The sequence below is a fragment of the Notechis scutatus genome, chromosome 16 (assembly GCF_049901735.1).
Source record: "Notechis scutatus isolate UNSWTSFEM ecotype Mainland chromosome 16, rNotScu1.2, whole genome shotgun sequence".
In the NCBI taxonomy this organism is placed as follows: domain Eukaryota; kingdom Metazoa; phylum Chordata; class Lepidosauria; order Squamata; family Elapidae; genus Notechis; species Notechis scutatus.
This window is the reverse complement of record NC_142024.1, coordinates 1,788,061-1,811,244: the sequence shown is the minus strand read 5'-3', so window position 1 is coordinate 1,811,244 and position 23,184 is coordinate 1,788,061. Positions and strand designations below refer to the sequence as shown.

At 44.8% G+C, this 23,184-nt stretch overlaps 3 protein-coding genes across 7 annotated transcripts; 2 read left to right on the top strand and 1 right to left on the bottom strand.

Moving 5' to 3' along the window:
- Window positions 1–338: 338 nt before the first annotated feature.
- Window positions 339–10,496, top strand: SLC45A1 (solute carrier family 45 member 1). 2 transcript variants are annotated; one of them, XM_087944485.1, is made up of 9 exons: window positions 339–523; window positions 2,430–2,838; window positions 3,519–3,611; window positions 3,962–4,186; window positions 4,854–5,584; window positions 6,477–6,630; window positions 7,349–7,525; window positions 8,954–9,105; window positions 10,071–10,496. In XM_087944485.1, exons 2-9 carry the CDS (start codon window positions 2,748–2,750, stop codon window positions 10,335–10,337), a joined length of 1,890 nt encoding a protein of 629 aa, XP_087800611.1. In that variant the 5' UTR covers window positions 339–523; window positions 2,430–2,747; the 3' UTR covers window positions 10,338–10,496. The 2 variants fall into 2 exon arrangements, with proteins under 2 accessions (XP_087800611.1, XP_087800610.1); XM_087944484.1 differs by having other exon boundaries at window positions 8,900–9,105.
- A 696-nt stretch (window positions 10,497–11,192) lies between these two features.
- LOC113427576 (uncharacterized) lies at window positions 11,193–20,977 on the top strand. Its single transcript, XM_026690091.2, has 14 exons — window positions 11,193–11,264; window positions 12,167–12,282; window positions 12,898–12,982; window positions 13,578–13,651; window positions 14,157–14,216; window positions 14,739–14,846; window positions 15,275–15,331; window positions 16,123–16,253; window positions 16,554–16,608; window positions 16,893–16,985; window positions 17,820–17,954; window positions 18,285–18,386; window positions 18,991–19,158; window positions 19,749–20,977. The coding sequence occupies exons 2-14, from the start codon at window positions 12,190–12,192 to the stop codon at window positions 19,908–19,910; spliced, it is 1,323 nt and encodes a 440-aa protein (XP_026545876.1). The 5' UTR covers window positions 11,193–11,264; window positions 12,167–12,189; the 3' UTR covers window positions 19,911–20,977.
- On the bottom strand, window positions 16,659–23,149 carry MRPS16 (mitochondrial ribosomal protein S16). 4 transcript variants are annotated; one of them, XM_026690093.2, is made up of 4 exons: window positions 23,000–23,149; window positions 22,186–22,271; window positions 21,642–21,902; window positions 19,170–20,677 (listed from the first exon to the last, which is right to left on the bottom strand). In XM_026690093.2, the coding sequence occupies exons 2-4, from the start codon at window positions 22,196–22,198 to the stop codon at window positions 20,523–20,525; spliced, it is 429 nt and encodes a 142-aa protein (XP_026545878.2). In that variant the 5' UTR covers window positions 22,199–22,271; window positions 23,000–23,149; the 3' UTR covers window positions 19,170–20,522. The 4 variants fall into 4 exon arrangements, 3 of the variants coding, with proteins under 3 accessions (XP_026545878.2, XP_026545879.2, XP_087800615.1); XM_026690094.2 differs by having other exon boundaries at window positions 22,186–22,268; window positions 23,000–23,146; XR_015745482.1 differs by lacking the exons at window positions 22,186–22,271; window positions 23,000–23,149 and adding an exon at window positions 16,659–16,835 and having other exon boundaries at window positions 20,021–20,677; window positions 21,642–21,918.
- Window positions 23,150–23,184: the final 35 nt, after the last annotated feature.

Below are 23,184 nucleotides of genomic sequence, written 5' to 3'. Positions count from 1 at the left end.
AGATAGATAGATAGATAGATAGATAGATAGATAGATAGATAGATAGATAGATATAGATACTGATTATATAGAGTGAATAAAAAGATGAGACAGACATATGAGAGAAGAGATAGATAGAGAGAGAGAGAGAGAGAGAGAAAGATAGAAAGATAGATAGAAATAGAAACAGAAATAGAAATAGAAATAGAAATAGAAATATATAGACATATAGATATAGAATTTATTTCATGGATCACATTCCAACTCCACCCACCAGCTAAAAGCAGAGAGGCTGGGATTTCCTGCCATCCTGTCCCTTTAAGTGGAGGGGGGAGGAAGTGGGCGGGTGTCTGCAGAGCTGGTGGGGGGGGGAGCAGAGGAGGGCGGAGGCTGGTGACATCACCTCCCAGCCTGAAACACCCCCCCCCCAGCTTTCCTTATGGGGAGGGGGCGGATGAAGTTAGCAAGGGAGCTGCTGGAGGACTCCAGGTCTCTGTGCAGAAATTCCGTTCCCAAGGATGCTCTTTTAGCCCTCGTGATCCAGGTGAGGCTTCCCGATTGGTACCCAACCTCCTCGCCTCCAGGCCCTGCAGAGGATACAGGAGCCAAGCATCCTCGCTCCCGTCTGCATCTCCCCCATCCTCTTGGCTGGGTGGGGAGGGTGGGGGAGAGACAAAGAGAAAAGCGGAGAGGGGGGGTGCCCCATACTCAGACCCCCACCTTTCCAAAAGGGGCCATGATTTTCCTACACTTCCCTCAATCCCTCCTTCCCCACCACCACGATTAAAACTGCTTCCTAAGGCCAGGAGCGAGATGCTCTCTGCGTTTGCTCCCCTGGGATGATTTCCCGCCCCCCGCCCAAGTTTCTAGTCCTCTTGATTTTAGGTTTCTGTGCAGAGGGAAGCTATCCCCATCTCTTGGCAACAAGCCATTGAGTGTAGAGGAACAGGGTTGAAAGGGGCCTTGGAGGTCTTCTAGCCCAACCCCCTGCTCAAGCCCGATGCCATTTCACACAAATGGCGGTCCAATCTCTTCTTAAAAGCTTGCAGTGATGGAGCACCCACAACTTCTGGTGGCCAGCTGTTCCACGGGTTCATTGTCCTCCCTGTTAGGAAATTCCTCCTTAATTCTAGGTTGATTCTCTCCTTGATCAGTTTCCACCCTTGTCTTGTCAGGTGCTTTGGAAAATAAGTCAGAAAATTGTTTTTTGTATCCCTGCATTCTCTACCCAGATTTAAGGGGTCATTTTAGTTCAGGCAGTCTCTCTCTTGGTTTTTTTGGATCTCCATCGATCGGCTTCCCAAATCAAAATATTTGGCTGTCTCTCTTTAGGCTTGGCAGGAACAAAAGACAGCTCTGTGAAAATAGCCATCCCCGCGCATAGAAATCTAGCATGTCAGGAAAAGGATGAGCTTAGCTTTCCAGTTGAGAAGAAGCAAAGTGGATTTTTTTTAAAAAAAGAAAAAAGAGTGGATAAGTGACGGAAACAATTTATATTAGCAGGCAAAGGAATGCAGGTATGAAAACAGCAACTTGAAGCACCGTATAGAAAAATGACATCATACATATATTTTCTTTGCCAGCCAACATTTAGCAAAGTGGACGAAAGATATGGCTAGAGATATTTCCATTTGCTGGTTGGCATTCAATATTTTTTTAGCTATATTAACAAAATTCCAAACAGGTCAAACTTTGCTCATATTATATAACAATTTTTCTAGACATAGAAATTAAATATGACAAGTATCTCTGTGTAAGCTTTCAAATGTATTCTTCATATCTGTGACTAAATTTTGTTTCTCTTTTCTTATTTTTAGTTCCCTTTTTTTAAAGCATGGAATGTTTTATTGATTCCCCCCACCCACCCCAGCAACCAACCAGGGTGGATCCTAAATGTTAAATTTATTCGATCACTTTTTCTTCTCTTATTTTTGTACCCTTTTGTTGTTGTTAAGGATCAATGTACGCTTTTGTTTTGTTTTTCTGTTTTGTATTTTACTCTTTGTGATAAAACAATAAATAATATTAAAAGAGAGAAAGAGAAGAGAGAGGGAGAGAGAGAGAGGGGGGGAGAGAGAGAGAGAGAGAAAGAAACACAGAGAAAAAGAGAGAGAGAGAAAGACAGAGAAACAGAGAGACAGAGACAGAGAAAAAGAAAGAGAAAGAGAGAGAGAGAAAGTATTGTCAAGGACAGGAAAACCAGGAAGTGCAGGCAGTTCAAATCAATATAAAGATTTATTGCAAGCTTAAGCTCTCCACAAGAATGCAAACTACTGACATTCAAAGCGAATTGACGGTAGATAAGAGTCGAAAGAATTCAAGGAGGGCTGGACTTAGATCGCTTGTGGGAACGAAGGGATTCGAGGCCGATGAGGCGTTTGACTCCTCCTTCTCTTGGGCTCAGCCTGGTCATCTCCCACGAGTAAACTCATCGCGTCTCTTCCTTGCAGCACGCCCAACATGACGGCGCCGACCATCCTCGCCAGTCCGTCCAGCGAATTGCTCTTCCCTACCGTCTCTTCGCCGGATCTCTGGAGGACTCAAGTCATGCATTATTCCAGCTCCGTCCCTCGGCACATCAGCCACCGGGCCAACAACTTCAAACGGCATCCGAAGCGGAGGAAATCGATCCGGCCTTCCCCGCCGCCGCCTCCCAACACCCCCTGCCCTAAGGACCGGGCCCCCTTCACGAGATCCACCCGGAGAGGTCATTTTTGGAACTGCTGTTCAACGGGTGCATCTTGTTCGGGATCGAGTTCAGTTACGCCATGGAGACCGCTTACGTCACGCCGGCCCTGCTTCAGATGGGCCTGCCCGATCAGCTGTATGGGATGGTGTGGTTTATCAGCCCAATCCTGGGTGAGGGAGTTAAAATCGGGGACCCGGTCCTGAAATGTCCGAAATGCCATGCGTTTCCGGTGTAGGACTCCTAGATCCACCTCTCTCGGCTCTTGTCAAGAGAGCCTTGGCCTTAAGAGCTGCTAGGGAGAAAGGAACCAGCTATTACACCCCCGGAAAGAGGGTGAGGGCGAGAAAGGGACTCTAGATGAACCGTTCTTGATTCTCTTTGGTGTAAGAAGGGAGGTGGTTTTCCTGTCTGACAGAAGAGGGTCTTTGCAGCTTTAGGGTTGAAGAGGGCTCTCTGCGTTTGATTGCGGGGTGGGGAAGGTTTTGCAGACGTTTCGTGACCCAACGAGGTAACCTCATCAGTGCTGGAAGAGAGCGAGGTTTGCAAAGAGGAAGAGGAGGAGGAGGAGAAGGAAAAGGAGAATAATGACGGAGGAGGGTGGAGGAAGAGGAAGAGGAGGAGGAGGAAAAAAGAAAGGAGGAGGATAATGACGTTTTATTACCGAACTGGGTAACATCATCAGTGCTAGAAAGGAGTGGGATCTGTTCTCTATTTATATACTAGTGGCTTGTCCTGGGCTGGTGTGAGTGAACCAGAGCCCAGTCAAGGAACCAGTAAGAATTCTTTTACTAATACCAACAGCCAAGTCACGTGGCTGCAATTTTCTTTGTCCCCCCTCCCCCCACTCCAGGTTTCCTGCTGCAGCCCTTACTGGGAGCTTGGAGTGACCGGTGCACCTCCCGGATGGGCCGGCGGAGACCTTTCATCCTTGTTCTGGCGATCGGTAATTGTGTGTGTGGGGTGGGGGGTGGGGTGTCTCCTCGCACTGAGAGAGCTAGCCCTCCAAGAAAGCCTGGGTTAAAATGCTGACACGCTGCCTTTCTGCTTGCGGGGAGATGCGTTTAGCTTATTGCTTTAGCCGGTTTGGAGAAACGCGACGAGTTGGCAGGGGTGGGATTCAGCCGGTTTGGACCTTTTGAATGGTCGCTAAGTGAATTGTTGTAAGTCTGGGACTACTTGTAATGAGGTTTCGGGGTTTTGAAGAAACAAACGGTTGTGGGGATGTGGGTGTTATTGCCCGTTGCTTGCGTGGACCTACTGTTCTTCCGGTGGACGTTTCTGCCTACTCCGCAGGGGCGTTGGTGGGACTCTCCCTGATGCTGAATGGCCGGGATATCGGCGCTACCATCTCAGACACGGGCAACAACCACAAATGGGGCATCGCGCTGACTATCTGCGGTGTCATCTTGATGGACTTCTGTGCCGACTCCGCCGACAACCCCAGCCATGCCTACATGATTGACGTCTGTCGCCCGTCGGATCAAGACCGGGCGCTCAACATTCACGCTCTTTTAGCTGGTCAGTTTTCCCCGCAATGCCTGGTGGTTGAGTCATGGTTAGAGGGGTTCCCAACAGCCATAAAGCCAAGCGAAGCAAAACCCAGGCTTGGATTCTCTCAGCAAATTCTTTTGAGCAGGAGTTGTAGTCCAGCAGCTCCAATAATAACAACAACAACAACCACAGCCATGCCATGCTTAGATTTAAGGCAAAAGCATCAGGCACCTCTTTGCAGCTCTTTAAAGCAGCTGCTTCCCTTTGTTTTACTGAGTTTCAAAGTAGCTGCACCCATCTGTTTGGACCGCTTTAAGATAACTGCATCCACCCATTTGCAACTTTTTAAAATGGCTGCATCCAACTGCTTTTGAACTCTTTAAAGTAGCTGCATCCATCTGTTTGCAACTCTTTAAAGTAGCTGCATCCATTTGCTTTGAACTCTTTAAAACAGCTGCATCCACCTGTTTGCGACTCTTTAAAACAGCTGCATCCTAGTGTTTTTGAACTCTTTAAAGTGGTTGCATCCATTGGCTTTGAACTCTTTAAAGTAGCTGCATCCCTTCACTGGGAACTCTTCAAAGCAGCCTCTTCTTTTTCCTTTCCTGTGAAAAAGGAGCTGCTTCTATCTAAGGGCGTGGAGGGAGACTTTCCAGAAGTTAAACTGACCCAGGTTTTTGTTCCTTCCTCGCAGGACTCGGTGGCGGCTTTGGCTATGTCGTGGGTGGAATTCACTGGAACGGCACCGCCTTCGGGAAGGCCGTGGGGGGACAGCTGCGCGTCATCTACATCTTCACTTCCATCACCCTGATGCTTGCCACCGTCCTGACGTTGGTCAGCATTCCCGAACGCTCCTTGCCGTCTTTCGTCAAGGAGAAGAACATCATGAAGAGCCCAAATCTGACCCTCCCGCCTTCTCCCCCGTTGCTGTTCGAGGAGTGTCCCCCGGACAGCCCTGCGGGGTCCCAAAACCCGGTCCGTATGTATGCCAACTTTACCAGCCCCATGTCTCCACTCAGCCCCCTGACCCCGAAATACGGGAGCCTGATCAGCTGGGACAGCTCGTTGACGGGGCTCAATGATTTCGCCTCCTCCTTCGGCACCTCGAATATCGACAGCGTCCTCATCGACTGCTTCACCAGCGGAACCGACGGCTACCTGTCCATCCCGGGAAGCTTACCAGGGCAGAGCGTCGGTGTCAGCGTCAGCCTGCCCCGAGCTCCAGAGGGGTTACATTGTCCCGAAAACGGGGCGTTGGAGAGCAGAGAAAATGGCAGGGAAGGACAGAGAGCGGGGTCCTTGGACATGATAAAGCCCCGTTCGTCGGGGATCCTGAAACGGCCGCAGACATTGGCAATTCCGGATATCATCACCGGGAACCTTCCAGAAAGCACGCGGCGGAGGAATGTCACCTTTAGCCAACAGGTGAGCTGGAAAGGCAGTCGGGCTCACTTGCTCGAGCCTCCTGTTGTTGCTCCGCGCAAAATGTACTGCAGGTGATAAACGCTGGGAAAAGGCGAGGCTGTGATGGGAATCAACCAAAAGAAATGGTGGCTCTGTGTTTTCTTTCTTTCTTCTTTCTTTCTTCTTTCTTTCTTTCTTTCCTCCTTTCTTTTTCTTTTTCTTTTTTGTTCTTTCTCTTTCTTTTACTCTCTTTCTCTTTCTTTTTTGTTCTTTTTCTTTCTCTCTTTCTTTTATTCTTTCTTTTTCTTTCTTTCTTTTCCTTTTTTCCTTCTTTCTTTCTTTCTTTTTCTTTCTTTCTTTCTTTCTTTCTTTCTTTCTTTCTTCTTTCTTTCTTTCTTTCTTTCTTTCTGTCTCTTTCTTCTTCTTTCTCTTTCTTTCTTTCTTTCTGTCTGTCTTTCTTCTTTCTTCTTTCTTTTTCTTTCTTTCATTCTTTCCTCCTTTCTTTTTATTTCTTTTTTGTTCTTTTTCTTTCTCTCTTTCTTTTTCTTTCTGTCTTTCTGTCTGTCTTTCTGTCTGTCTTTCTGTCTGTCCTTCTGTCTGTCTTTTTTTTTCTTTCTTTCTTTCTTTCTTTCTTTCTTTCTTTCTTTCTTTCTTTCTTTCTTTCTTTCTTTCTTTCTTTCTTTCAACAACCTATTCCAGAGTGGTGTTGTAGCAAAGAAATTTCACTTTCATGGTAGTGAATTCTTCTATTTAAATTGTCTTGGAGAACCATCCCATGTAAAGTTAGACTAGAATAACAAACCAACCAAATAATAGAACAAGAACAAAACAAAACAACCCCTGGGAAATCCCCATGAGGACCTTGGGATATTCATCTTCAGCTAGTTGCAATAATATTATATTTGTGTCACAGGTAGCAAATATTTTGCTGAATGGAGTTAAGTACGAGAGTGAATTGAATGGCTTGAATGACGTCCCTGAACAGCCGCTGTCGATCAAACTCCTGTGTTCCACCGTCTGTCACATGCCAAAAGTTCTTCGCAATCTTTGCATCAACCATTTCCTAGGTAAAAAAAAAAAAAAAGGTTTGATTCCTTCATCTAGGAGAATGTTTCTCAACTTCAACAACGTTAAGGGGAGGGGATTCTGGGAGGTGAAGTCCTCTAATTCCAGCGGTGGGATTCAAGCGGTGTAACCGGTTTGGTGAGCGCGTGCTTCAAGCGCACACCATTCGAAAACCGCCCATTTTCAGCTCTAAGACTTGCTTTCGGCTGCAGCCCCGGTGAGTAAAACAGCTGAGCCCTGGCCACGCGGATCAGCTGGGCTGCAAGACATGGATAGATAGGACAGATAGAGGGGCTGATGGCCGGGGCTAACTAATTGCTACCGGTTTGCTCGAACCGGTCCAAACCGGCTGAATCCCGCCCCTGTCTAATTCCTGAGGCGGAGAAACACAGATCAAAGAGATCTCTATTGGCTCTCCTTTGTCCTTCCCACTGGCTTAAACTCACAACAACCAGGAGAGGTAGGCTAGCCAGTCAGTTAAACTAAGTTCCCATGGGATTACATGGTTGCAGGCTGGCCACAGGTGCCAATCCAACCATTGTGGATGGCCAATCCTGGTTTGTTGTGTGTCTGGGGGCAGAATATAGCTCATCAAGGTTTGGGAGGGCCCTCAGTTCTCCAACCCCCTTTGAAAAACCATCTTCTAACCACCTTCTCCTCCATCCTTCCTTCTTTCTCCTCTTTCCTCGTGTCCCTTTCCGACACATTCTCCGCTCGCAGGCTGGCTGTCCTTTGAAGGGATGCTGCTCTTCTACACTGACTTCATGGGGGAGGTGGTCTACCAGGGGAACCCCAAAGCCCCCCCGGATTCAGTCGAGCACCAGAGGTACAACTCCGGCGTCACCATGGGGTGCTGGGGCATGTGCGTCTACGCCTTCAGCGCGGCGTTGTATTCAGGTAATCGGAGGGAGTTTCCGCTTGGGTAGAAGACCCCTGGGGATGATCCGGGGCGGGGGGGGAGTTTCAGGCGGCGGGTTTTCTGCGCGGGGGGGAGATTGTCCTGAGCTCTGAGAGGGCTGGACCACTTTGCAGACACGGTAAGGGCAAGGAGGTTGCACCCATTTTAAGGATTGTCTCATTGGGGTTTTTAAGACTCTTCCAGACTTTATTCCACTGGTGGCTTTCATTCTGAAGTTACAGTGGAAAATTCCTATAATTATTTTCCCTTTCTTTCTTTTCTTTTTTCCTTTCCTTCCTTTGTCCCTCCCTCCCTCGCTCTCTCCTTCCTTCCTCTCTCCCTCCCTCTCTCCTTCCTTCCTTCCTTCCTTCCTGTCTTTCCTTCCTTCTTTCCTCCCTCCCTTCATTCCTCCCTCCCTTCCTTCCTCTCTCCCTCCCTCTCTCCTTTCTTCCTTCCTGTCTTTCCTTCCTTCTTTCCTCCCTCCCTTCATTCCTCCCTCCCTTCCTTCCTCTATCCCTCCGTCCCTCTCCTTCCTTCCTTCCTTCCTGTCTTTCCTTCCTTCTTTCCTCCCTCCCTTCTTTCTTTCCTTCCTCCTTCCCTTCCTCCCTCTCCTCCCTTCCTTCCTCTGTCCCTCCCTCCCTCCCTTCCTCCCTCCTTCCTTCCTCTGTCCCTCCCTCTCTTCTTCCTTCCTTCCTTCCTTCCTTCCTTCCTTCCTTCCTTCCTTCCTTCCTTCCTCCCTCCCTCCCTCCCTCCCTCCCTCTCCTTCCTCCCTCCTTCCTTCCTCTGTCCCTCCCTCTCTCCTTCCTTCCTTCCTGTCTTTCCTTCCTTCTTTCCTCCCTCCCTTCTTTCTTTCCTTTCTCCTTCCCTTCCTTCCTCTCCTCCCTCCCTTCCTTCCTCTGTCCCTCCCTCCCTCCTTCCTTCCTCTGTCCCTCCCTCTCTTCTTCCTTCTTTCCTTCCTTCCTTCCTTCCTTCCTTCCTTCCTTCCTTCCTTCCTTCCTTCCTTCCTTCCTTCCTTCCTTCCTTCCTGTCTTTCCTTCCTGTCTTTCCTTCCTTCTTCCTCCCTCCCTCCCTCCCTTCCTCTCCTTCCTTCTTTCCTCCTTTACTCCCTCCCTTTGACTTTCCTTCTTTTCTCCTCTATGAAACTGAAGATGGCTCATAAACAAGACACAAAAATACAATTTTTTTTTTTTAAAAAAAAGAGGGAGAGAGAGAGAATCAAATCGCACACACAACGAAAACACCAGGGATAGGTTTAGTCATTCCAAATAATTTATTTGCCATTAACGCTTTTGCAGCGTGCAGTTTCTCCTTTTAAAGGTCTGGAACGGGCTGGGTTGTGTATTGGGTTGAATCAATTTCCCTTCCTTTGACAGCCTCCCTTGAAAAACTGGAAGAACACTTCAGCATCCGCACACTGTATTTTATAGCCTATTTAGTTTTCGGCCTGGGCACCGGTCTGGCTACCTTGACCCGGAATATCTACGTGATCCTGTCGCTCTGTGTCACTTACGGCGTGCTGTTCTCCACCCTTTGCACACTCCCTTATTCCTTGCTGTGTGACTACTATCAAAGTAAGCAGGTACGGCAACTGCTCAGATTCCTCGGCCGGAGGGTCTCTGGGCATGTACAGAGGGCCCTCATCTTTCAGAGGGGAGTCCCTTAGAAGAGAACGGTCTAAGGGTTTAGAAGTGGCTTAGAAATGTGAGAACTTCTTACTCTACGGAAGTTTGAAGACGGGTGGACTTCAACTCCCAGAATTCCCCGGCTGGCTGGGGAATTCTGGGAATTGAAGTCCACTCATCTTCAAACAGCCAAGGTTGCGAAACATTGCTGTATAATTACAGTATTTTCTATGCATCTTTGTGTATAATCTCTCTCTCTATAAAAGCGAAATGCCCCTCACGCATCATGACAAACTCTCCAGAACCGTCAAGCCTACAAACTTGAAATTGGGCCCATATGTTCCTCTTGGCTGCTAGGGACTCCCTAAGAATGGATTTTTCGACATGACCATCAGGGCATTTAGAGTATTTCCTATATTATTATTAACGCGCTCTGATGCTAAGGAGTTCTACTCCCCCTCCCCACCTGGAAAGAAATCTGTTCCAAATGCAAAAACACAAGCAGAGGAGAGGAGTTTTAGTTTCACAGACGCACCAAGCAGCTTTAGTACAGAACAGTTGAGCTAAGCCACACCCAGGCTCCTCGCTGTCTCCTTGCTCACACAGCAAATACTCTTTCAGTTTCCAAATAGCCCTCAACTCTCTCACACACTGACAGGACGCTAGCCAGATGAATACCGATGGATGCTGGTAGGCAGAGGCAGAATTCCCCCCACCCCTTATTTTCCTCTCCAAAAACTAAGCCCCACCACATAGTTTCATAGTGAAGCACGGGGATCGAGCTAGTCTCTTATTATCGCCATGCAGTTATCGAGGGTACAAAGCTGGCAAGTTTTGCAACTTTTAAACCTTTTTAATCTTCTCTCTCTCTCTCTTCCCCTCCGTCTCTCTCTCTCTCTCTCTTCTGTCTTTCTCGAGACAGTTTGCCGGCACTGACAAAGATGGCACTAAACGAGGCATGGGTGTTGATATCTCCCTCCTGAGCTGTCAATATTTCCTGGCCCAGATTCTGGTCTCGATCGTCATGGGTCCTTTAACGGCCGCGGTGGGCAGTGCCAATGGGGTGATGTACTTTGCCAGCGTGGTTTCTTTCGTGGGCTGCCTGTATTCCTCGCTCTGCGTCTTTTACGAAATGCCCCCAGGGGAGGAACTGGCTGAAGAACAGCAACCTCTGATGTTGAGCATATGAAGGAGTGCAAAATAAATAAATAAATTAGCAATTCAGGCCCCATGTACCATGCTCTCTTTCTCTCTCTCTCTTTTTTTGGGGATCAGGAGTAAGAAGGAGAATCCTAGATGCATATCTAATAAAAATAAAATATCCAAGCTGGCTGGTTTGATTTTTTTTTTTTTGTGGAATTATCAAAATATCAAAGGCGGTGGGGGTTCTAAGAGAACATCTAGTCTCACCCATTGCTCTGGACCTCAAGGAAGGGCTTGCAAAGAGGGGCTACTGCCTTTATTGACTCAGAAATAGTCGGGCAACATTCCTGATTCATGTTATGGAATATGCTGCTTGGGGAATTCTGGTAGGCGAAGTCTGCAAATGATGGCTAGGGAATTCTGGGAGTTGTATTCCACGTAGGCTGGCTGGGGATTTTGGGTGTTGAAGTCCACACATCTAAAAAGTTGAGGAAGTAGAGAAACACTAATTTTGAGGGGGGGGAAATTAATTATGCACTAATTTAGAGAGAGAAAATAATAATGATGCACCATCTATTTGTCTGCAAGAACCATGAAAACAGTAAGCATTACAAAAAGAAATGCTTCTGCCCAAAATAAAATAAAATAAAATAAAATAAAATAAAATAAAATAATAAAAATCAAGTCAAGTCAAATCAAATCTTTATTATAGTGATAGCCCAACTTAATATACACGTTGAAATGATGAATGGAGAAGCCCCTCCCCTCCCCATTGACTTCTCAAGTTCTAACCAATCAGCTTTCGGGTTTCACTTTGCCGGCCAGTAAAGACTCCTTTCCTTTTCATGACGTCAGCGCCCCGCTGGAAGAACCTCGCACCAATGAGGAGCCAGGAGGGGGCGTGGCCTGGTCAGCTGCGGTTTTAATGTCTATTTTGTTTCCGAGACCGTTTGCTGCAATTATATTCTGGGCGGTGAGTAATTTCCTTTTTCTTTATTTTTTATTTTTTTTAAATTGCATTGGATGATCCTGTCGGGAAAACAAAGCAGATACCGAAGGCAGAAGAATTTTTTTGCAATGCCAAGGAATAATTTTTTTTGCAAAAGAGGAACAGGCTAGTTTGTAAGAAACTGAGATTTGTAATCCTGGTTTTGTCTATAAAGGAAACTGAGATTTGCGATCGTGGTTTGTCACTCTAGGGAAGGGTTGGAATCTTGGAAGCGACGTCTTTTCCCCTTTGGAAAGAGTTTGCCTTGAAAAACTGACCCTTTTGCCTGCGTTCACAAAACCCGGGGGTGGGTGGGAAATCCCTACACGTGTTTGCGGGTGGAATGCGTTTTATAAATGCTTTAACTTGCGTGTCCTGTCTCTTTCCAGCCCCTGCAGCCAGTTTTAGGACCAATTTTAAGCCCGGCCAGTTTAATCCTCCAGCTTTGGGGGCGTGGGGGGGAATCCGTTTATGCTAAATGGTTTTTTTAAAAAAACTGCTCTGTAAAATGGAATTTTCCTCATTCCCAGAAGGAAGTCATTTGGTAAATAAATAAATAAAAAAGTCCTATCCAGGTTATGTAAGGTTAGACTCAAATAAACAACCATATCCAGGCTGGTAAAAAAATTTTATTGGATTATTTATTTACCTCCTTTGTACTCCCAGTCTTCTGGTGATTGGTCCAAAGTCCAACTGCCTTGCATGCCTGAAAGGTGAGTCTAGAACTCATCACCTCCTGGTGATTGGCGTAAAGTCCCAACCAGCTTCCATGCCTAAGGCGGGACTTGAACTCAGGACCTCCTGATTTCAACCCTGATGTCTTAATCCCACACAAGGAGGGGATGAGTGTTCAAAAGGTTTTCTGAACTCATTCTTTCATTGATTAGGTCCATGGGAAGCTCTCGTCCAGATGTCTTGCAAAATCACCGTATTGGTTATTGGCGCGGGAAACCGGGGGGAGAATTATTCTTCTTATGCTTTATGTTACCCGGATCGCATGAAGGTAAAATTCTGGTTTGTGATTCATATCATTATTTATTTTGCTCTTATTATTATTATTATTATTGCTTTTGAGCAGACTTTGTATGAAGATAAATCCAGCAAAATGCCTCTAATCGGAGGAGGAGGAGGAGGCATGGCCAGCCTCAAGGCAACCTGAGAGCTTGGGGGGAGGGAGGAATGGAGTTGGTGGAAAGAGAGATGGGGGCGGAGCCTGAGCCATCCGTCAGACCTCAGGTGGAGAGTCAACAGCCCCCAGGTCTGGAGGTGGCTGATGAGGAAGAGGAGGAACAGCCGGGTCCAGTGCCTGACACACGAATGCATAGCAGGCAGAGGAGAGGAGAGCAGTGGAAATCTATGGGCTGGTCCTTGGGACGGAAAAGCCATTGCTGCTAGTGAAGCCACACCTAGCTCTGGGGATAAAAGGCAGGGGGCGGAGATGAATAGATGTGCCAGGCAACTATTCATCTTCTGGCCTGACGGATTTGTTAGCCTGCGGTGAGAGAGAAACTCTTCGCCGGGGCTGCCAGCGCTCCTAATTAAAGGAATCTTTTGAATTCACTTCCAGAGGGTTTGTTGTGTTTGGGCAGCTGGGTCAGAACAATTCTCTTTCTTCCAGGTGATTGGCGTGGCCGATCCTCGGGAACTTGTCCGTCAAAAACTACAAGACGTGCATCAAATCCCGGCGGAGAATGTCTTCGACGGTGAGGGCCTCCTGCATTTTCATCTTTCTTTTCCTTCAAATGAGCCTCCTCCTTGCCAAAAAAAAAAAGAAAACCAAACTCTTTTTAAAATAACGTTTTTAAGTTTCCTTTTTAAAGTTTTTTAAATGCTTAAAAATATTTTTTTTTAAAAATACAAAATTGTTTACATTATTTTTTTAAAAAAAAATCATTAAAATCGTTTTGAAAACACGAGGATGGCCGCCGGGAAGCCCAACATTTCTGTGTCTAAAGTGAGACGTTGGTTCAGTGAGTTTCCACAGGGAAGATGCAGTGGTTGTAAGTATGAAAAATGGTCATAAGTCCCTGAGCTGTAACTTGGAACAGTTACTAAACGAACTGTTGTAAGTTGAGGACTACCTGTAATGCATTGAAGTTACAAGAAAGCCAATCTTGACTGTGTTAGGAATAAACTACATGCCCGTAAGAGAAGTCGGTCAGGTTCAATTTTTTTTTTTAGAAGTTTGCACTGAGCACGGGGTTGGATTGGATGACCTCCAGATCCCCCCCTTCTGATTTTCTGGTCATTGGAATCCCCCAATTTCTGCAATGTTTTTAGCGGTTACTTCTTTTAAAGATTGGATTGCCGCTGCGGAGCGAGAAAAGTTTGCCGACGCCGTGATTATAGCAACTCCAGACAGACTCCATAAGGTGAGTCCATTTATTTTTCTTTTAATTGTCATTGTCAAAATTGTAAACACAAAAATCAGTTTTTAATTTTTAAGTGTATGGCAGTTTGCAGTTGTTTTGTGTCCCCGGGAGCATCTTAACCACCAAAAACTGAAAATAAACATTTTGCCATTAGAAAAAAAGACGTTGGAAGCCGTGCAATCTTTTATGACATCATTCAACTTTGGTTTTTGTGTGTGTGTGTGTGTTGTTTGTGTTGTTTTGTGTAGTTTTTTTCCATTAATACTTTGCTATTGTACTTTCATTTTGATCACATTTATATGTTGCTCATTCATAGTGCAAGACACTATTATTATTAATATTATTAGTATTGCTTTATACACAAAAAATGACAGTGTACACAGCAAATGAGATAACTGTGCTGGGTTTTGTATCACAAATCACTAGTCAAACATTATTATTATTATTATTATTATTATTATTATTATTATTATTATTATTATTATTATTATTATTATTCCATCAGGCACCTGCAGTAGCTTTTGCCCAAAAGGGATATCACATCTTGTTGGAAAAACCCATGGCGGTAAGTTCTGTCAATGGCTAAAATACAAATATTTGGACTTATGAATATTGTTAGTAATATTACATTAAGATAATTGGGAATTATTAATATTGATGCAAAGTATATTTCTAGCAGTGTATTTATCAAACCCTAAGCCTAGAGGAGGAATCTGGATTTTTTCCCCCTCCAAATCGCTGTTGCAAAACCCTCAGGTTTTGTCGCTGTTTTGCATGCACCCCTCATGCAACGAGAAAACGGTGCATTTGTCCAAACGAAACAAATATTTAGGGGAAAATTCTATACAAAACCAGCATGGGAAAGGAAGAAATGAGAGAGAGAAAAAATAGAAACCTGACCTTAAATAAATAAAGATAATTTTAAAAAGGTCTTCCAGTCAAAATCCTAACTTTTCAGAGCTGATGGGTTGTGATTTGCTTTGCTTTGCTTTGATTTAACTTAATTTAATTTAATTTTTATTGTATTTCATTTCATCATTTTATTTTATTTTTAATTTATTAAAAAAATGCTTCACTCATGAATTAGGTGACGGCCGAAGATTGCATAGAGGTCGTCCGGGTGTGCGAAAGTAACCACGTCATCCTTGCTGTATGTCACGTGCTCCGTTACCATCCGGTCACCCTGAAGATCAAGGTGAGGTATTCTTAAGAACTCAACTTGGGGAGCGGGGTTGGACTAGATGACCTCTCTCTTGTCTCGACAGCATGGTGGCGCTCTCTTCCCAACAGCTGACTTGGCTGGCTATGTTAACGGGAAGATAAGAGGGACCAAGATTTGAATCTGAGGTGTTTTTTTCCCCCCACCAAAGGCCGAAGGCCTGGAGGAATTAGGTTTTAACAGATAATTTAATTTAAAAGACGTCGCACACAAGGAAAAAGAGGGGAACAGGAGGGAGGAGGGGGAAAAAAACAGATGCTCAGATGCCCCTTCTTAAAATTGCCATTATTATTATTATTTTTTTACAGGAGCCGAAGAGAACAGAACAGCTTTCATGAACCCACACACAAAAAAGAAAAGAAGAAGGGGAAAAAAATGGAAAACAAGCTTTTCTTTCTTTTTAGGAATTGCTAGACGCTGGCTTGATCGGCGACATCTGCCATATTCAACATCTGGAACCTGTAAGAATTATTTTATAAAAAGGAATTTATGCCGAAAGTGTATCCTTTGCTCCCGTTGTATCTCCTTCTCCAATTTTATTTTTTTAATACACATTTTTTTTCTTCCAGGTTTGAGATTTTATGGTCTTTAAAGCCACCCGGCCCCTTAAGTTCCATGCTCAGATTAATCACTCTAACCACTAGGCAGCATTGCCTAACTGGTTGTTAGTTCTTGTTGGGAACACGTCAAATGTAGGTTGTCCCACTGCTTATAAGGATGTTATGTACAGGTAATCCTGACCCACAATGGAAGCCAACATTTCCGTTGCAAAGCAGGACGGTTGTTAAATGAGTTTTGTCCCATTTTATGACCTACCTTGCCACGGCCATTAGGTGAATCTGTGGTTATTTAAGTTGGAAATACAGTTGTTAAGACGCCAAGCATCTGAATTTTGATCACGTCAAAATGGTGCGATGGTCATAAGTGTGAAAAACTGTCCTACGTTAATTTTTTTCTCTGCCGTTGTTACTTTGAACGGCCACTAAGTCGAGCTTGTTGTAAGTCGAGGACTATTGTATGTGAATCTTGTTAAGGGGATTTGAACTTACAAGTCTTCAGAGTATGAAGCCCTGGCAGATAAACCAGCTTGGCTTTCTACAGTTAGAGGAAAAGAACTAAGAAACCAAGATTCGTAGCTTGTTGACACCAAGGCCAAAGTAGCTCTAAAACTGCATTAACGGTTATCAAAATGCACGCTTTTTAATTTTCAGCCTTTCTAGTGTATCATTTGCCTTTTTTCCCCCCACTCTAGATAGGTTTCTGGCATTTTGCCCATTCCTTCGTCCGTGGGAATTGGAGAAACGAAACCGAAAGTTCTTTCTCTTTATTGGCTAAATCCTGCCATGATTTCGACCTGATCCATTTTTGGATGGGAAGGAAAAGGTAGGAGTGTTTTACCTTCTCTGTCTGTCTCTGTCTCTCTCTCTTAACATTATCATTTTCAGCCCTTAATTGAAATTGTTCCTCTTTTGTGCTACAAGAGATTTGCAATCACATTTTTGGAAAAATATAAAATCTGTCCACAATACAGGTGGTCCTTGACTTGACTTTAAATTCACTTTAAAAGTGTCTTACTTAACAGCAGAAATGTTGGGTTGTGGTAAGTTGTGGACTAGAGACTTTGACACAGCCCCTGTGATTAAACCTTCACATATTTTCCCCCTCTCTCTCCTGTCCTTTCAGATGTTTACAAGTTTCCTCTTTTGGCCACCTGTCGCATTTCACAAAAGAGAACAAGGTTTGTCAAAGGTTGCTGTTGTATTTTGTTTTGATGGGGTGGCACAAGAATTGAATTAAATGATCAAACCATTTTAATAGAATTGAATTAAAACTACATGTTTAAGGTTTAAATTGAAATGATTTCCATTCGTTAAAACAGTTCTTGATTGTGGGGTCAGACATTCAGTGCAAATGTTGCACTAATTTGCATGTATGCACACTCATATGCAACACACACACACGGTCCTCATTTTACGATTGCATATTTCCTTATTTTTGTCTTTTATTTTGATTTCATTCCAGCCCAAAGGAGCTGGCCATCGCTGTTTGGACTGTTCAGTGGAACCAAACTGTCCGTATTCTGCGCGGAAAATCTACCTGGAACGTGCAGAAAAGGTGAATTAGATCATAAGCCAGTTTGAGCCTCCAATTCCTTTATTTGCATAATCAAGAAGTTTAGTTTTAGTTTACTTTATTGTCATTGCAACTCATAGAAGGAAATTAAATATCATCTTCAGTGTGCATAACTATGAAAATAAACACAAACCATACATCCTTCACATTCTATACATTGAATTGAAAACCCCTGATATTGCATAAGGAACTCTTATATAAAACCCCAAAATTGTCCCAGTCTGCCATTTCATTGGCTTGTGGCCTAAAATTCCCAACCTTGTTTCTTCGGTTGAGAGCTGGGATTAATGTGTAAATTCTGTTACCAATATGTAAAATTGTGATGTAAACTATTAAGAAACTATGATTGATGGCCTGCTGCGTGGAACTGACTTCCTGGACAAACTGTAGTTAGAAGGATGAACAATGAATTAAACGTTTTAACTTAAAACTTTGAGTTGGATTTAAAATTGAATTCACAATTGAATTGAGCAATTGAATATTGAATTGAAAATCGAACATTTAACTTCATTTTAAAATTGAATTCAATGTTGCAACTTAAAACTGAATCGCATTTAAAATGGAATTCACAATTGAATTTGAGCAATTGAATGTTTAATTGAAAATTTAATTGCATTGAAAAATTAATTGAATTGAAAACTAAATTGAATTACCAGGGTGTTGGGCCTCTGCGGTTTGGTGCAATGTGTGAATTCAGCATGCAAACATAAAAAATTGATTTATGCAATTTATTAGTGTCTGGGAAGTGGGACCTGAGAGGGGGGGTGCCCAAAATCTCCCCAAATCTTGCATCCCTGCTGATTATCACCACCACAGGGTGCTTTTCACTGGCCAGTCTCCGTGGTCTGCAGCAACAGTGGGTCAGATATAGAAACCCTGACGGAGGCTTTGCGGCTCGGCCCGTACGGAAGATGTGTTTACGATTGTGACAACGATGTGGTTAGCCACCAGGTACGCCCTGTATTCATCCGTCGGTAAGCAGGCAAAAAGCTTTTTTCGCTGCTCCTTAACTTTGCTTCAGGTCTCGCCTCACAATCAGGAGCCTGTGAGTTTGATCCGAGATAAGAGGCAGATTATTTCTCTCTCTGGGCAGAATGAGAATATATTTGCCGAAGAAAACTCCGCACTGGTGACAGGAAAGGCATCCAGCCAGTAAAAACACTCTGCTAGCTCCATTCAGTTGCCCAGATTCTCTACCCTGCAAGGGATTATGGGATCGTTAAACAATGATGATGATTGTGTTCCCAAGTCGAGGATGGCCTGTGTTTTTGGTTTTCCAAGGTGGTCAATATGGAATTTGAAGGCGGAGCGACGGCTGCATTCACGATGGTCGCTTTTACTGAAAAACTCGGGGTGCGGATGACAACCATTTACGGAACGAAGGTGAGGCCCAAAACGCTAATTTGGGTTTTTCTTGGAAAATGGACAGGTTATTTTAGAAGTGGAAATATTTCTCCCAAATCTCAAGATTGCATCAAACCTTGGTTTATTGAAGCATAGTGGAATGAGTATAAACCACGATTGGCTGGGCTCTTCCCAGCTGTAAATGTGATTGACATGCAAAGTGGCTGGCTTAAATACGATCAGATATTATCGCTTAATCTTTGTGAGTTCAAGACTTGTGGACTTCAACTCCCAGAATTCCCCAGCCAGCCAAGCTGGCTGGGGAATTCTGGGAATTGAAGCCCACTCTTTCTAAAGTCACAAAAATTAAAGAGATATTGTTATAAGCCATCACACCCAATGCTCAATCATTGCAGTAGGGAAGTAAGGAAGGCAATGCAAGCCAGATAAAATCCTATTTATTACTTCTGCCTTTCAGCCTGGTCTACCCTACAGGAATGTTGTGCCAGGAATAGAAATTCTCTCCCTCAGTTTCTTCTTCATTTTTCCTGGAGTTTCCCCAGTCATTTTATTTTCCCTTTTCTTCCCACCCATGCTGTTTCCAGTTACAAAAATATAATTTGCTTTCTCGTCTTTTTCCCAGGGCGAGCTTTCCTGTAAAGGGGAGGGGGCAGACGTGGAAATTTTCGACTTCCTTCAAAAAAAAAAGACCTCGTTTTCTCCCCAAGTGATGCCCGACATCCCTGCTTGTTTAAATGGTCACTGCGGTGCAGATTATTACTTGATCCACAACTTCGTCTCAGCCGTATTGGTGAAGTTTTATTTTATTTTTCCCCTCTTTATTTTTTTAAAAAAAAGAACCATAGAAAAACTCAGATAGACTGCAGTGCTCTGTGCAGATTCTACTAGGGTGAATTAAGTTTCCCCAGCGTGGCAGTTTCCGGCTACAAGTCCAATTATTTATTTTTTTATTTGTTAAAATTGGCCTGCCAGCCATCTTGCCATGAGGTGAGTTACCCCTAGCCAGCATGAGTAGTCCTCGACTTACGACCACAATGGAACCCAACATTTCTGTTGTTGTTGAGGGAGACACTTTGATGAGTTTTGCCCCCTTTTATGACCTTTCACACCCCTGTTGTTAAATGAATCACTGCAGTTGTTCAGGTCGCAAAAGGGGATGGTGTGACACCTCTTCCCAGGGCGGTGCGACCGTCATAAATACGAGTTCATGTCCTGAATTTTGATCACAGGGATACAGTGACGGTTGTAAGTGTGAAAAAGTCCTAAGAAACTTTTTTTTTTTGCACTGCCATTGTTAACTTTGGCCTCTAAATGAATGGTTGTAAGTTGAGGACTAGCTGCATAGCATAAGATGGCAGCCTTTTCTCCCGTTTCCAACAGGAAAACGACCCATCTCGAATTCTGACCAGCGCCGAAGACACGCTCTGTTCTCACCTCTTGGTGTTCGCAGCCGAAAAAGCTCGCAGAGAAAACCGAGTGGTGGTTTTAGAAACCGGATGGGAAAACTCGCACTCACAGCTGGCTCACGTGCACGGTGAATGACTACAAAACCCCTGCTGAGGATGGACAGGCTCAAAGCACCCTTCTCCCCCGGCCTTTCTGCAGCGACTTTCTCTGCCACCACCACACCTATCGTCTGCGACACCTAAGACGGCGGCGGCTGCCATCTCAAAATTTCAGAAAAATGACATATTTTTCGTTTCGCCGGAAAGTGTGGAAAATTAAGAATTCTATGGAAAAAGCTACTTTTCTGCCTTGAGGCTACTGTGCACCTTATTTTAAAAAACACTGCAGAAAATTCAAATTTAGAATTCCGCTAAAATGTGGCCGCAGCTCAGCCGCGACCCACAGCGGCATCGAATCCGAACTTTTCTGTGGTTCGTTTTAAATTTGGGATTTAATTGCACGAAAAGCCGCTCGGGGTAGGAAGACACGAGTTCCAGGTTGTGTGAACCAGACCTTTTGGTGTGCACTACAAGGTGTGTGTGTGTGCCTCTTTTAAAGACAGGAGGCAACTTTCCTTCAAACGGGTAAGAATCCAAGGTGAGATTTTGTAAACTGAGGTCACACCGTCGTGCGTTAAAAAACAACCACCCTAAAATCAACATTATCCTTTCAGTCTCCAAAAACGTGAGGTTTTTCTCACTCCATGGATCAATTTTGCTGCTGTTGTTCCTGCTTTTCCTCCAAATCTTCCTTTTCTCCTTCTTCGTTTTCGGCCTCCTTCTCTGCCTCCTGGGCTTTTTTCTTCCTTAACCGTTCCGCGTTTGTGACTGTCATTGGATGCAGGGGAAGGAATCCAGTAAGACCTAAAAATTAAAAAAAAAAAAAAACCTAAAATTTAAAAAAATGCATTGTTTTGCAAATACAATAGGAAAAAATATCGAGCGTATTGGGAGTTCTTTGAATTACGACAGCAATCGTGACCAGAAGATTTGCCATTAAGGGAGGCATCGCATGGCTGCGCCCAAATTTACAACTATTTTTGCTGTGGTCATTAAGCGAGTTGGTCTCCTCATCTTTGTAAGTCACTGAGAGCGAGTTGAACGGACCTATAAATGTTCTTAAACGAATATAAAATAAATAAAATCTGATTTTGCTTGTGGGAAGCTGCTTGGAACGGTCGTAAGTGAGGTTCAGGCAACTGCGGACATATCTGCGAGGATTAGCGATCCCTTTTTCAGTGCCGCTGTGACGGGAGGGCTCGTGACAGGAGAGCTCTCAAAATGGGCGTGCGACAAACGGTCATAAGTCAAGGACCGTCCCATATTCTTCAAAAACGTCTAAAAATATTTTACAAATTTGATTTTTGAAAAGCGGAGCTGATACAGGTAGTCCTCACCTTACAACAGTTCGTTTAGTGTCCAAAATTACAACGGCACTGAAAAAAAGGTGACTTGGGACCGATCAAAATTCAGACCTATGGCAATTGGTTCGTATTTATGACGGTCGCAGCGTCCCGGAGTCATGCGATCTCCTTTGACGAGTTTCTGATGAGCAAACTCAACAGGGAAGTGGGATTCACTTAACAACTGCAGCCAGGAAAGTCGTAAAACGTGGCAAAATTCAACGCCTCGCTTAAAGACAGAAATTTTGTGCTCCGTTTGCTACCGGTGAAAAAGCGTTCCTAAGGACTACAAGCCCAGGGAAGGACCCCTGAGGGGATTTTTCCCCTGGAATGCACCTTCCAAGAAATGTTTGGCTCGGTTAAGCGGTCATTAAACCGAGGACTAGGCGTAACCGAAACCAAAAAGGGGGGCGGGGGGGCTTTACCTAGCAGTTTTTCAAGGGGCTTCGTCAGGGTCGCTCCGTAGGCAAACCAATATTTGAACCGGTCAAAGTTCAGCCCCATAATCTTCTCGCCGTAGCGGTTGGGCAGTGGGTCGTAGCAGCCAATCTGCTCGAGGTATTTGCCGTCGCGGGCGCGCCGGTTGTGGGCGGCCACGATCCGGTAGAAAGGCCGGTTCGTGCAACCGCCGAGGGACATCCGGATGACCACACGGACGTTGCGGTATTTCCTCAGCAGGGGGCGCCCTGGTGAGAGAAACATTGGTGGAAGACACCGTCAGTCAGCAGACCTCGACGACAACGGAGGCCAACCTTTCGGTGGCTAAGTGAGGCAGTTGCTAAGCGAGACTGACCCAAAGTCACCCAGGCGGCTTTCATGGCTCAGGCAGGACTAGAACTCCCAGTCTCCTGGTGATTGGTCCAAAGTCACCCAGCAGGCTATACTGGGAGTTGAAGTCTTAAAGTTGCCAAGTTTGGGGATCACTGTTGTAGGGGAATGTAGATATAATATTCTGTAATGCCAACTTACCGAGTTGTACCATGACGATGTCTTCCAGCAGAGAAAACGGGAAAAAATATCCAAATTTAAAAGAGGAAACAGAATCCAGATGGCTGCTGGGAAGGAGCAGAAAGAGAAAGGCAGGCTTTGCAGTTATAAAGTGGCATTTATTTAAGGGAAAAAATGGGCTCCGGGAAGCCGAGATGCGATTCACACAACCAGTGTTAGCCAGCTTTTAAACTTGGGTGGACTACAACTCCCAGAATTCCCCAAGCCAGCCATCTTCCTATTTCTCCATGCTAGTTGGGGAATTGTGGGAGTTGAAGTCCACCCAAGCTTAAAGGTGAGCCAGTTGAAAAATCGGAATGAATCCTATAATCAATTCAGATTTCAATAAATATAAAAACATAAATTCCTTGATTTACAAGAAGCTTGTTTAGAGACCGAAGTTACAATGGCACTGAAAAAAGGGACTTAAGATCGTTTTTCACAGTTACGACCGTGGTCCCCATGGTCACATGATCAAAATTCAGATCCTTGGCAATGGTCTCATATTTATGACGGCTATGATCCTTTTTTGTGACCTAACAAGCAAAGCTGCGCCTGTTGAATTTCTGCAGCGTTGCAAGGCTGGCTGCAAGAGGGAAAGCTGTTTTTGCTCCGTTTTTGTAAGGAGCTGATCCGGCCGGAGGAGTTTCACACCCCCATCCTTTGCAACAACAGCTTCTTGCAACAGCCAGCCTGCAATTCAACCGGTGCAGTTGATGCAAGTATTATTAATATTATTATGGATCAAGTTGGAAAGAGAGATGGATAAGCTGCACCTGGTGATTTTCTGCCTTACCTGCAAGGATGGGATTCCCAGCCGCGATCCCGCACCCAGTGGCCCGGAAAAAGCGATCCTTAAGATCCCCCGCGGGCTTCCCAGCCAAACCCACGCCGATCCAGCGCAACCCTCAGGCGCATGCGCGGAGTCTCGAATCCGGGCCGCCCGTTCGGAGGTGCCCTTCCTCGTCCCGTCTGCCCTCG

What these genes read in the sequence shown, in the direction of transcription:
- LOC113427576 (XM_026690091.2), top strand. Translation starts at nt 12,190, where the DNA reads ATGTCTTGCAAAATCACCGTATTGGTTATTGGCGCGGGAAACCGGGGG. An exon ending in GTTACCCGGATCGCATGAAG is followed by an intron (nt 12,283 to 12,897) that starts GTAAAATTCTGG and finishes TCTTTCTTCCAG; the next exon opens with GTGATTGGCGTGGCCGATCC. An exon ending in ACCTGGAACGTGCAGAAAAG is followed by an intron (nt 16,986 to 17,819) that starts GTGAATTAGATC and finishes TCACCACCACAG; the next exon opens with GGTGCTTTTCACTGGCCAGT.
- MRPS16 (XM_087944489.1), bottom strand. Translation starts at nt 21,918, where the DNA reads ATGTTTCTCTCACCAGGGCGCCCCCTGCTGAGGAAATACCGCAACGTC. An exon ending in GCCCCTTGAAAAACTGCTAG is followed by an intron (nt 20,678 to 21,641) that starts GTAAAGCCCCCC and finishes TTTAATTTTTAG; the next exon opens with GTCTTACTGGATTCCTTCCC.
- SLC45A1 (XM_087944484.1), top strand. Translation starts at nt 2,748, where the DNA reads ATGGAGACCGCTTACGTCACGCCGGCCCTGCTTCAGATGGGCCTGCCC. An exon ending in GTTTATCAGCCCAATCCTGG is followed by an intron (nt 2,839 to 3,518) that starts GTGAGGGAGTTA and finishes CCCCCACTCCAG; the next exon opens with GTTTCCTGCTGCAGCCCTTA. An exon ending in CATCCTTGTTCTGGCGATCG is followed by an intron (nt 3,612 to 3,961) that starts GTAATTGTGTGT and finishes CCTACTCCGCAG; the next exon opens with GGGCGTTGGTGGGACTCTCC.